Source organism: Arctopsyche grandis, chromosome 9 (genome assembly GCF_051622035.1).
Source record: "Arctopsyche grandis isolate Sample6627 chromosome 9, ASM5162203v2, whole genome shotgun sequence".
NCBI classification, from domain to species: domain Eukaryota; kingdom Metazoa; phylum Arthropoda; class Insecta; order Trichoptera; family Hydropsychidae; genus Arctopsyche; species Arctopsyche grandis.
In genome coordinates, this window is record NC_135363.1 from 5,399,918 (window position 1) to 5,413,850 (window position 13,933).

The window sequence follows — 13,933 nt, forward strand, 5'->3', positions numbered from 1 at the left end:
GGCTGCAGACCTCCCATAATAGTACATACTATTTTTGTTTGCATTCGGTCACCGGTAAGGTCAGCACGATTCATCTCTGCAGGCCCACCACTGTGAATTATCACGGGCCGCCACTGGGTAGTGTACAAATTGAAGATCTCTCGAGTATATGAAATATTAACTTCTTTTATTTCATAGAACATGAACAACTCACCTTTACAGATCGCTCCAAAGCTACAAGTGCACTTTAGACAGATACAATGCAATCAATATATGTACATAAGCATTTTATACATTGCGAATTCATGCAAACATCCACAGTGACATTTGTGGAGAAATATTTGCAGCATTGATTGAATAACTTGAGATTAGCAAGAGAGATAGGAAAGGGGATGCCAATTTTTACAGGAACTGTTTCAGTGAAAATCAGAAAAAATGGCAAACTCTGATAAGAATCCATCGACCTGGAGTCACAAACCCAGGTCTGGCTAGCAGCGGGACTCTAGTGGGACTCGAACCCGTGACCACTCCGCTCGAAAGCGTAATATGCCACGCCGTTGGTTTATTTACATCACCGAAGAAAATATGAGACAACGCAAAACCTTTCTTCACTCTGAATAATAGTTTGACCTACCTACCACTTGCCAGTTTTTCGTAGAAGTCTACAATCGAATCAAATTAATTGCGAATTACTTAACCTATGAGCCCCATAACTTTGTTAATTATACAAGACATTTTGAATAGATAATGAGCCTACCCTTATAGATATATAAACAATCAAACAGCTAAGGACATAAAAATAAGACTGCCATCATGGAACGTTCAAAATAAGGCTAGAATGCTATCAAAGAGTAGATCAAACAACAGCATTACCCAACGATCTGGTGGCAGCCCCAGAACTAGCAAATCAAACAATTACACACACACAACCAACATATTAATAATAGCACATACATATGCCACGAATAGCCAGAATCCTTAGAAGAAACCCCCCAACGACCACTGCGATGACGCAAAATTTCCAACAGCGCAATTTCGATAGAGTCCCACTTGAAAATCGATACCAAAAACTCGTCAAAGTTTTGTCGGTAACTGGTACGGGTTGCCGATTAAAAACTCGTTTCGCAGTATTGCGATAACAACACCAGCTATGTATGTACATAGGAATATGAATAACATTTAACATATCTACATAAATATATATTTTATACAACATGATTCTTCGAATGACGCAAATGCGAGCGCCTGGCAATTGACCAGGTCGATCGAAACGGGAAACTACGCCCCCTACGTCATCATAGTCTCGCCAATTCGGTGAATCATTAGCTGCCAAATATTTATGTTTTCGTTATGATAAAGTAATGTTTTTTTGTTGTTGTTGTTTCTCATTTGTGAAAATTGCGCATGTTTCGTTCAATCGTCCGATAAGAATATTTATCGACAAAATTCTAAACAAGTAGCTGTTTGTACCGCATGACGTTTTCGATAGAAAGTGGTACTGCGTCAAACTTAAAGGCCAGGGTCTAGTGGAATCAGCAGTATTGTCTTCCATAAAGTGTATCCGGTTAGTCGGAAGCTGAACTAGTGCGAAAAAAAGCCAAGTACGGGCGTAGACACATTGAGTGGCACGCGACACTATTTTTTAAATAGTTAATTACATATAAAAAAACCGCTAGCATGCCTGATGCATGTTATATAAGCCAAATTTTAAGTTTAATTAAGTCGATCAATAAAGCCCTCTACATGAAGCCACCACCCCTTCAAGTAATACAGAAAGGGGCTGAGAGACCCTTTCGTCAGAGAACGGGGCGCTTGTCCAGCAATACAGCACTAGAACATCCGCACATTACTGCTCTATTAAAAAAAAACATAATTTACCTACCAGTGCTAACATATGTACATAACAAATAAATAAAAAAAATATATATGAGCACGCACAGCACACATCCATGCATGCGTACGCACGTACATAAACGCATACACGTCTATGCTATGGCGATCCAGGTCAAGACTCACCCCCTAGAGTGCTTTCGGTGATATTTTATCATTGTATTGACAGAGGTTTGACAGTGATGGATAGCGGGGATTCCCATATTTAAAGAAATATAGGAGAAACTTGTCGAAATAATAAGATCGTACGGATTAAAAATTATATAAAACACACCCATCCACAGCTGGAGCCTACCTAGGCATGCCGTGCCGTGCTGTGTGCGTGCGACTTAATATAATCAGAGCAGAATGCTGAAGGTTTTGGCTCTATGTATAGGATGAAACAATAATATTTAGGCTTTTTCAATCGAGATTGTTTTACGCAAATTGAGAGATACCATACATATATCGCATAATGAGTTGGACAAAAAATAAAGATAATCTCACCAGACACGATATGTGGATCATATTTTAGATTTTTGTTCTATTTTTTCTCTTAACACTTTAGGGACCGCGGACGCCACATTGGCGTCCTGAATAGTCCAAGCATTGGCGCCCGCGGACGCCACATAGGCGTTCTGAAATACATGCAACTTTGCCAACAAAAAAAATATGGGTATTCCATTTATGCTTCGAAAAATTATCAAGAGATGTCTAGATATATATACGAAAAATCAATTAATGATAAAATATATGTAAGTTTCACTATTTTCGGGAGATGTCAATCATTTTGAAATTTCGTGTTTTTAAATACTGAAACATGAAATTTTTTTAATTTTATCATGCATACAGTGCATCCGATAATGTCGAAGAATTATTCAACGACACATCTGTGTCAAAAGAGCACTGTGAATAGACAAAAGTATCGTCTAGTTACGCCCACTCTCCCGTTACAAAATTGACTCGTGTGAAAAAAATCGAAGCCCTTGGTTTAGTCGCATTATTGTATCGGATCACCATTCGTTTCGGTCGATGGAACATATTTTGAAGGAAAAAAATTTAACTCTGCAAACGAAGTGAAATCAGCTCTTCCCAACTATTTTGTATCTAAACCAGGAGGATTTTACGAAAAAGGAATTTATGATTTAGCCGAAAGATGACAGAGTTGTCGATAACGTATGATTTATTTAATTTGTATAATTTATTTTAAATTAAAGAAAAAAAATTGAGTTTCATTTTTATTGAAAAAAAATGAAATTAATTCGGGGTATATACCCGAGTATATATTATGTATATATATATATATATATATATATATATATATATATATATATATATATATATATATATATATATATATATATATATGATAAATCGAGAGTTTAAAAATCGATCGATACACAATCGATTATTTAAAAAATTTTCCCATCAAAATATCTATCAAGTTCTTGGAAGGTCCAGTAATACACACCCCTATACTATAAACTATGTGAATTATGTGTTACAAACGTGTCAGAATTCGGAATTCCGAAACACATACTATGACCCACCCTTACAGTCGGCCTGCACCATTTATATAAATGTGTTTTCGTTGTTTCTTCGACTATTCACTATGCATTGAATGCAAGTTATTTGATATTTCCATATAGTATGGTTTGTTATCCATGGATGACTTTTCAACTTGATCCTGAAGGCACAAAAATATTTGAAAAAATCCAATGGACCATCGCGCGAATAGCATTTCGGTAACTTTTACTCGAGTGATTATTATTTAAAAAATATAAAATATTTGTGTTTTTTTCGTAGTTTTATAATAAATATAGTTATTTTTAAATATAGTGCATTCAATTAGTGTAAACGTTTTTATAAACTCATAAAAAATCGATCACGGAGAATACAGGAGATGATACGCTGTTAGAGGAAAATTATACCAGAAATATAAAATATTAGTGTTTTATAATAAATATAGTTATTTTTAAATATAGTGCATTTAATTAGTGTAGACGTTTTTATAAGCTCATAAAAAATCGATCATGGATCATAATTTTATATTTAACATTTTTTTCATTATAAAAATTAAACATACGCAAATGGTCATTCTGATTATACATAAAGACAGTTTATGTAATAATAATAACAAGATTTAAGAAAAAAAAAAATATGGTTTTAAAAATATTGATAAACGAAAATTTATGAAATGCTATTGGTTAGACGGCAGGCAAGGGGTTAATAACCAATGAATGAAAGACATCCCTCGATCCATTATGGTCATGAAAACATTTCCTGAAAATTTTATACATATATGTCTATTGGTTTAAAAGTTACAAAGTTTTTAGTAAAACCATTCGTATTTGCCGATTTTCGCAAAAAATTAGCGGTATTTGGCGTAAGTTTCTATGGTAATCGCGCGGTCCCTAAAGTGTTAATTATGTATGTGTATATTTCTGGTGTATTGAAAAACTGTAAAGCCACTATGGCACAATTTTTTTTAAATAAAATATTTTTAAAAAGCCAGCAGTTACAAAAAAGGCCGGGCTTGACTGAAGACGAAAGCCGTGCCTAATGCATTTTCGGAAATGCGTACGTGCGCGCATAAACGCCCCATTTATTTTTACTATCATCTGCGATATTTTGAGGAAACTTATTAAAAGTTATTTGCACACCAAGTTCAAGGCAAGGATGTTGAAATTCATGCTATAAATAAGTTCTGGCAATACGTGCAAACACGAAGGTTCTCGGCATGTGATGCATTTAGTAAAATAAATAACATTTTTGTGCAAACGCTTTTTTTTTCTTTAGAAATTGATTGAAGTTTCATGATTTCGTATTCATCAAAATGCTAGAACCTATCTTTTCTACTAGCCTAACCCAATGTCAGTATTTTTTTTTTTTGATAATTTTTAAACATTGAGTCATTGGTTATAAAAGGTACAATCTGAAAAACCGATTATATCAATAGTCGTCAGGTCTATGTAAACTTTATATGACAAATCCAGATAATGTATACAAATATATACATACTTACCGTTATAACGGTCATATACTGGGATGCGCCTAAATAAGATATCATATAAGTGATCCAATTTCGAACACTGTTTTTCGCAAAAGAAAAATGCAATTGACTACGATTAAACATTGCCCATGATTAGATTGACCTTCTACGGCATTATAATATGAAATAGAAAAGGAATAATAAACGACCGTGACCGAATGAATGCATATCATTGAGGCATATCTTTGCAATAAACTGAAAACATATCAAAATCAAATAAATATTCAAATTATATACCAATAAAGAAACAGATGAGATTACGTTTGGAACTAGTATATAATATATGTATGTATGTATGTTCAAGCGAGATTTCAATGTTAAAAAAAAATCGAAACTCAAATTCGGATGTATTATATTTTTTTAAAATCAAAAATACCACTTTATTAACGTCCGCTTTAGAAAGAGACTTGGGGCGAAAGCACACTAAGTGGGACGTGGTACCTGTTATTTTTAGATACTTTTAAACATATGAAAAAACGCAGCACCCCTCGCACATATACATAGTTCCAAAAATCACCCCCTAGAGTGTTTTCGGTGATATTTTATCCTTGCTTGACAGTGATCAATAACGGTGAATCCCATATTTGAAGAAAAGTAGGAGAAAAATTGGCAAATTGCACGTGCAATGTCACCTGAACTCGGTTTGGGGAACACGGATGTGACGTTCCGTACTATTCAGTGTGTTTTCGCCCTAAGGAAAAACTTACACGCTATCTCCCTCACCGCCAATCGACCAATAGCATTTCGTGCAGACAGTAGAACATTTGTACGCGCGAAATGCTATTGGTGGAGGCGAGGGAGATAGCATGTACGTTTTAAGTGTCATCCTACACCGATTGGACAGTAGTATTAAAAAAATTTGCATGTATTGAATAATAATATATTGATAAATTGTGATTATCACTAAGGTTAATCAGTTTAAACGCTCGGACGATACAAACAAAGGTGATTCATTGATAAATACATATGTTATAAATTTCAATCGCAAAATTGATCCATTTGACCTTTCGCTGCTGAGAAGATAAGTTCATTCATTAAAACAAATAAAAAAAACGAGAGTTAAATGCTAAATTAAATCGGCAGACATTAACATCCTGCGATAAAGTAATCTGATGAGCTCCACGATGCAAAAGATCAACTTAAGCAACCTCTTTGTAACGCGGAATAAGTTCTTTTCATTGTTTTAGAACGATTCTATGATTTATTATGCTGTTTAGAATCCAAATTCGTATTTAATTCATCGAATTATGAAATTGTCTTTTATAAGAACTAGTCAAAATTTTGTTAAAATAGTTGATAAATTGAGTAAGACCATATGCAATTGTTTTTTAAACAGGCAATTTTTATCAGCGGCACCCTGACAAAGCGGCGCAAGACAATGCGGCGCCGACAAAACCGCGCAAGACAAATGTAAACGTTCCTAATGTACTCATAATTAGACATCTGAGTCACAAATGACGGGCATCAACGAATTTTAGTGACAGGCGCGTCAAAACGAATGACTAAAATTTTTGAAACACTTATTTAATCCTTTCTGCTCGGAATTTACTAGACGAAGTTTAGCCAGATCGGAATTAATTTTACGATTTTTCGTTTTCCAAACATGAGAAATAAATTAAGAAAAAAATATTTTTACATCATTAACAAAGAAAAATTTTCATATTAATTCTAGTATTTAAATCCGACTTGGCAAATTTTTAAACCTGTTTTTGCATTTTGAAAATATGGCGTAAAATCCGGTTTTGAAAAACCAACAATCCCTAGTGAATTTCTTTCGATGAGCTACATGATTCTACATCTAATAAAACAAAAACAAAAACTTATATTTTATAGTTTTATTCCGCGCGGCATTGTCGTATGCAACTTTGTCGTGTCACCAAATTCAACGTCTATTTTTTTTATATTTTTACGATGTTGCCAGACGTGACGGTTTTTACGAAAGCGACGCTAATGGCTTTAAAATTGTACTGCAAGTATTTTCAAATAGTGGGTAGGTTGGTTGAAAATTTGGTGAGGAACTGTTTGAGCAATGAAATCAGATAACAGATCGGATTTTTCGCGTACATTAGACCTGTTTTTAATATTTATATTACTTGTTTTAATATTTATTTTCTTGTTTACATAAGCGTTGCGCGATATTGTCGCCGCGCTATTTTGGTTTGCGCGATTTTGTCGCTGCACGGTTTCGTCTAAGCGATTTTAAAAGTGACAGTACGCCTGTATAACCAATTGAAAGCTCACATTACAAATTAAAAAAATAGAAAATGCTACATGCTAAAAATACAGGCTTATAATGATCATAAATAATAATTGTTTAAAAAAAATAACCTTGTAAAAAAAGTTTTTTAAAAACAAACCGCCTTTTTCGTTTTGTATATAATATTAAGCTATATAAATTATTATTTTAAATAAAAATACCAATAATTTTATTTTACTACCGCCATCTATGTATAAAACTGAAGACTACATAGACGTCACCCAGATTTCAAATTTGCAAACTTGAACGATATTTTATCTCTATCGTAATGGCGGAGGACCCATTTACTCCATATTGATGACCAAAATGAGCATCATGGCAATGTATGAAAACGATCGGATAAGAGGCAAATATTTTCTTGAATTGTAATCGTAAGTCAAAAGTAAAGGCGGTTTGTAAAAATAGTTCCATTCTTTAAACAAAACTGTATATCGGATCTGAAAGCAACTTTTTATAGATTGAACCACAAAAATTAGCACAAAGCAGAATCCAAACGACTAAACAAACACAAAACGAACATCAAACAGAGCTTACAAATCCACGGAGAACAACAATAATAATAGGTAATATTAATTGTGGCCGAGGCCTTGGAATCAATTTTATTGTCCTAGCGTGCTAATCGTAGATAACTACCGAGCACGATCATTAGAAACACCTGCGATGAGCACCGCTAATTCGCAGCATATGTACTATGTATTTGTCCGATCGACAACTGTATTTGCGTAATTGGCAAAAAGAGCACCGAAAAATAAAAAAAGCAAAAGAGAATCGTTTACGTCGTTCGACTTTAATGACGGCACACTTTCACGCTCGCCAAAATTAAACAATCAAAAGATAAAAGTCGAGAATTCCGCAGATCGTTATCCGATGCCATTTTATCAGAGCATGAAGGTGACAAAGCCGCTGGATAAAATACCTCCCTCGACTATCTCGATAGTCATATCTAAGCAACTGCAAACATTGCACTGTGCCGGGGGACTCGTATTCATTACTCGTATGTAAACTATACAACGGCTAAATGTATCAGCGTATCTCGGAGGCAACGGTGAACAAATCGTATTACAATCGGACGAGTGTGTTAAAGTTGACATATTGAGGAGTTTTTCTTTGCTTAACAGAACCAAACCATACCAGACTTTGTATGTTTGATTAGTAAAATCTGTGATGTTCAATTTAATAAAAACACAAATGAATATTCAAATAAATTGAAAGAAAATAAAACTAATCGAATGAATTTAATAAAATGCTTACTATTCAGATTGGCCTGATGTTTAAGCGGTTTATATTACAAATACCGAGCAAAATATGAATCTATTCTGTACAACATACATACAATGTAGATAATATTCCGTTTGTTAGAGACATCACTGACAAACTAACCGGTAGATTCTATGACAGAATCATTAATAACCATACTAGCACACTTGTGAAGAGTCTCGGTGATTACAACGAAATGTCTATACCCTTCAGGTATAACACACAGATGGGTCTGCGTGACGAGCCAGAATGTTAAATTACAGAAAACACAAATATCGGAAGGCAAAGATCGAAAATCGAAAGATCTTAAGTCGAAAGATCAAAAAAAAAAAGGGTACATGGTAAACGGTACATACTCACTTAATTTGCGCGAGCAGGGTACAACAGGAACAAGAGGAACAGGCTTTTCCTCCCGTATTCTGCGCGCGTACATTAATACGGGAGGAAAAGCCTGTTCCTCTTGTATCCTGCTCGCGCAAATTAAGTGAGAATGTACCGTTTACCATGCACCCTTTTTTTTTGATCTTTCGATTTAAGATCTTTCGATTTTCGATCTTTGCCTTCCGATATTTGTGTTTTCTGTAATTTAACATTTTGGCTCGTCACGGAGACCGCACACAGATTACCTAAACACAATCTCTGCTTCAGGTCATCGACGAGTCTTTAATTAATATTATGTATTAGATGTATTATGAACATTTATAAGAATTGTAAATAGGTTTTTTAACTCTTTTTCCTATTATGCTGTACATTAACATTAGAATAATACAATACTATGATTACTAACCAAATTAAAATAAATTGTAAAATAGAAAATGATCAGTAGATCAGTATCTATTAAAATACATATAAGATGTATTGTGAACATTATTTCGTAATAATAAAAAGCATTTAAAAATAAAAAAAAAATACAATGTAGATTGGCTCCGTGAGGCAAAACTACAAATATATTATTTTATTTTATTATATTTCATGGAACATGAACACTCGCTTTAGAAATTGCTCCAAAGTGAGCATTTTAAACAATGTGAATTCATACAAACATCCACAGTTACATTTATGGGGAGATTTTTGTAGCATTTTATTATTGAAATTGGCGAACTTCAAGTGGCTGAATAACCCGAGATTTGCAAGAGAGATTGGAAAGGAGATGCCAATTTACAGGTATTGTTTCAATGAAAATCAGAAAAATTGGCAAACTCTGATAAGAAACGATCGACCTGGAGTCACAAACTAAGCTCTGGTCAGCAGCGGGACTCGAACCTGTGACCATTGAAAGTATAATATACTAACCACTAGTCCACGCTGCTGATTATATGATAAATAATGGCTGAAATTCATAGCTTTAAAATCTTGGCCTCTTGAATTATGATCGGCGTGACTTGCATTTTGCATTTTGTTTGCACAAACGCTAGTAAAGCCAGAAAGTTTTATTTGCTTGTACGCGAGCAACGTGCAATGAGCTTTATAATAAGATTTTTCAACTTTTCATTAAAATTTAGCTTGAGATTTGCGGCGAGAGAGATTGCAAAGGAGACGCCTAAATCGATGAAAATCAGAAAAATTGGCAAACTCTGGTAGGAAATGAGGTCTGGCCAGCAGCGGGACTCTAGTGGAACTCAAACCCGTGACCATTCTGCTCGAAGGCATAATATGCTAACCACTAGTCCACGCTGCTGATTAAATATAAGAACAGGAAAGAAAATCAGTGAAAATATAAGAAAATGTTATAACTTGTATCATTTTTTCTTAGAAAATTATTCATTTTTTTTATACCCTTCGTACATTTTTTCCGTTTTCTTGGAAAGCAAATCTAATGCGTTATATGTAGGAGAGTTGGCTATATGAAAAATTATAATCGTCTTTGTACATTTTATATATCATTTGAAGCACAATTTGTACATTAAACGATCCTGGAAAGGTAATTAAACAAAAAAAGTTAATATAATTTTCAATACTCTTCATACATATACTACACAAATTATTGCAAGTCAGTTCAGATTGAATGTATTATCAACAATGACTAATCGCCGTAGACTCACCATTGCCACAAAATTATACAACTCCTGTATTGCGAACAAATAGAATACGTCAAATTTCGTAATGTTAATAATGATTTCCGCGACGTGTTTGATGTGTTAATTTTTCTCATACTATAAACGTCACTGTATTGCAAATTAGTTGAGGGAAAATATTCCAAATAGGAGATGTTTCGTATATATATATATATCAATAGAAATGATTCGAGTTGCGTGTATGAATGAATAGATTGGTGATGCGGTGTAAAAAGAAACAAAGATATTGCTCGTATGTGATGTGAAGTGAATGAGGAAGTGTGACAGTTGGACGTGGCTGTCATTGAGGGGGAAAAGAGGATCTCACCTCGGGGTCTGCTGGTGTCCATGACGCGGGCTGAGGGGGGCCGGGGGCGGAGGCTCACAAGGGGGCGGAGGCGCTGCAGCGGGCTCTCACTCGACGGCTCATCGCGGGACGGGTGCAGCCCCCACCAGGCATTACTCACCGACTGACCGCGAACACTCGCATATGAATTTACTGTTAACGCGCACGCACACGCACACCACTTTGCGATGCATGTGCGTCAGGGACACTTTGTGCTTCGTTTTTATTTTATTTACAGATTCTTATCATGGTTTTTATAATATATTCAGACAATTTTAATGCTTATTTAATTTTTAAGTTTGGTGTTTAGTTTTATATGCTGAGTTTTAGATCTCATTTATGAAATGCACCTCGTTAAGACAAAATTCGAAATTATTTCCGTTGAATTTTTTTCATATGATTCGGTGATTACTGGTCACAAAATACTCGTCACAAAGTATAAAAATGCTTGTATTAAGGTCTGTTCATACTTAACAGCACTGCACGGCTTCAGCACTGCACGACTCCGTTTCAAATATGTCGTTTTATTACATTTCTATTCATATCTACCTATACGTCGCGGTCACGTCACGCTTACAGCAATTTGGCCGAGTGCAAGGCAAAATCGGCTTACTTAAACATTACAGGCCATGACGATACTGCGCAATATTGCTTAAGTCGTATTGTCGAGTACTTACAATATGAATGCATACACGTGCATTCGTAGCTACGCGTCAGAATACAAGTCAGCAAAAATGTTTCGACGTTTATCGAACGAAAAATTATGTATAATCGCGCTGTTGTTGGAAGAAGAAGCTCAAGAAGGAGATAAAAAAGCACGGAGGCGTTTTGATGTGCATCCCATGTTAAAAAATTGAAAAACCGAAGGAGAGTTTTGGACACTGTATAAGGAGCTTGTGGATGATGGACCAATTTTTTTTAAATATTTCCGTAAAAAATTAATTTTTTTTTAAATATTTGCGCCAAAACCAGTCGAAATATTGAACAGCTGTCAACTGTCACTATCGATAATTGGTCCAAAACAGCAAAGCGGCAGACTCATGGCACGTAATTTGCGTGTAAATTTCCACAATGGCCAAAAAAACGGTTACGATACGTTGACGGATGTTGCTGTAAGGTGTGAACAGGAAATGTCGGGTACTGCTGTAAGCCTGCCGTGGCGTAAACGTGACGGTTGGTATGAATATACCCATACAAAATGTACCAAAGAATAGTTCTTTTCGTACGTGCTGACTAGGTATGAACAGACCTTTATTCGAATACAAAGAAATACGATCGGTCAAACCAGACTCAATGAATTATCTTTGCTTACAATTGAGCACAAAGAAGCAGCCAAAATGGCACAAAGAAGCAGCCAAATTTCGATTTAAAAATTCGAGGGGGGGGGGGGGGGGTCCTGGTTGATTTTTTGCTTACGGGCCCAAAACTCCTAGTTAAGCCATTGCACACCCGATAAATAAATGTGAAATAACAAATTGTTAATCTAAATAATTATATATTTCTTTATATTTATTAATAGAATAGCTTATCTACAACATATAAAAAAATTTATAGGTTGGAAATCGCTTCAAAACAAGTGAAACACGACCAAAATGCAGCCAATACGTTTTTCCCCATTTTTATACATTTCGCAAATAATTTCAATATTTCAATAAACACGTAGCAAAAATTCATAGTTTCTTCTGTTTTAATCTCCTTATGATCCTTATCATCGTTTAATAAATTTTTGTACTGAGAATATCGCCATATATAAGAGTAAAATCATATTTCATAGAAAAACGCAAATGCGGCTTTTTTTTTGTCGCTCACTGTATGTACTTTTGATTTGAACTGGACGACTATTTAGAGAGATTTTTAAGCTGAAAAGTACTACAAATGAAAGATAAAATATCCGACTATAGATTCCAATATTTATTTTAAACAGGGAATTGACAGATTTTGAGACATCGCCCGAACAACACTAAGATATAGAAAAATCGCGCGATTTAAAAAACACACATACATCTCCGAATCTCGAGCCAATCAACATTTTTTATTACCAGATTCGTGTTTACTGGACATAGATCTATAAGAAAAGTCATATCTCGTCTCTGAACCATTTTTCGTGTCGAACAGTGTTATCGATGCAATTCATGAACGTTAAAACATATGTAGTTAAACCATAACTAAAACCCACAATTATTATTTATATTATATTAATCTTGAACAATATTTTGAAAGTAGGTATTATTTATTTATGAAATAATAATGTTCTCAACTTTTATATTTATAATATTGTTACGTACGCCGCGGATTGAGCGAATTGCACTTAGACCAACGGATATCTGTTATCGGTTAACTAAGTGCATGCACTTACTTCCAAGGATTATATCTGGACTCTAAGTGCATTTAGGCTAAACAATGACCGTTATTAGTTATTTCTCAGAATCAGTACGGGGAGACCCAATGTCGTGGAAATACATATCCGAATACGTGACTAAACAACAGGTAAACAGATTAGGCGCCCTGAGAGATCTTCCCTTTATAAGGCGGTGCGTAGGCGATATCATGTCATTCTGGGCTGAGCAGGGACAGTGCGTGTAACTCCTTAATCATCAATAAATGCTGTGATACGACTATTGGCCTTTTACTTGGATCCTCCACCCACCCGTACGCAACAATATTTATAGAATAATTTATTATTATTTAATAATTTTTACAATAAAATTATTAAAAAAACCTCAAAATTATTAAAAAAATATTCTCAAGTAAGCTGAAACTTTTTCGAAATTTACAGAACGTGGCTCAAAGACTCAAACTTTTATAAATATAATAAATTAATTTTGGTGAAAAATTTAATTAACATTATTGAATTTAATATTGAATATTAATAATAACTTACCAGAGAAAAAAAAATTTAATAACAAACATTGCCTTCACAACAGTAATTGATAATGCCCCCGATATATCAACGGTCTAAATATTTACGGAAGTAAATATTGTTTCTACACGATATTTTATTTGTTATTGTTTCTACAACCTATTTATGCGAAGCAGGATTTTCTTATTATGCTGCAAAGAAGTCGAAGTGCAGGAACAGGCTCGACTTCACACTATCAGTGGCATACCTACATATGTAC

At 34.5% G+C, this 13,933-nt stretch overlaps 2 protein-coding genes across 3 annotated transcripts in view; one reads left to right on the forward strand and one right to left on the reverse strand.

Moving 5' to 3' along the window:
- LOC143917127 (E3 SUMO-protein ligase ZBED1-like) overlaps positions 1-13,933 on the forward strand; it is a 93,049-nt gene that overhangs the window by 70,270 nt on the left and 8,846 nt on the right. The window lies entirely within an intron of this gene.
- LOC143917114 (uncharacterized) overlaps positions 1-13,933 on the reverse strand; it is a 52,631-nt gene that overhangs the window by 17,364 nt on the left and 21,334 nt on the right. The window contains exon 1 of one of the 2 annotated variants that reach the window (XM_077438514.1): positions 10,797-10,948. The exons of the other annotated variant lie outside the window; for it this stretch is intronic. Within the exon in view, the coding sequence (XP_077294640.1) occupies positions 10,797-10,818 (22 nt within the window). The 5' untranslated portion in view covers positions 10,819-10,948. Of the gene's footprint in view, positions 1-10,796; positions 10,949-13,933 lie in introns of those variants that run through there. 2 annotated transcript variants of the gene reach the window in all.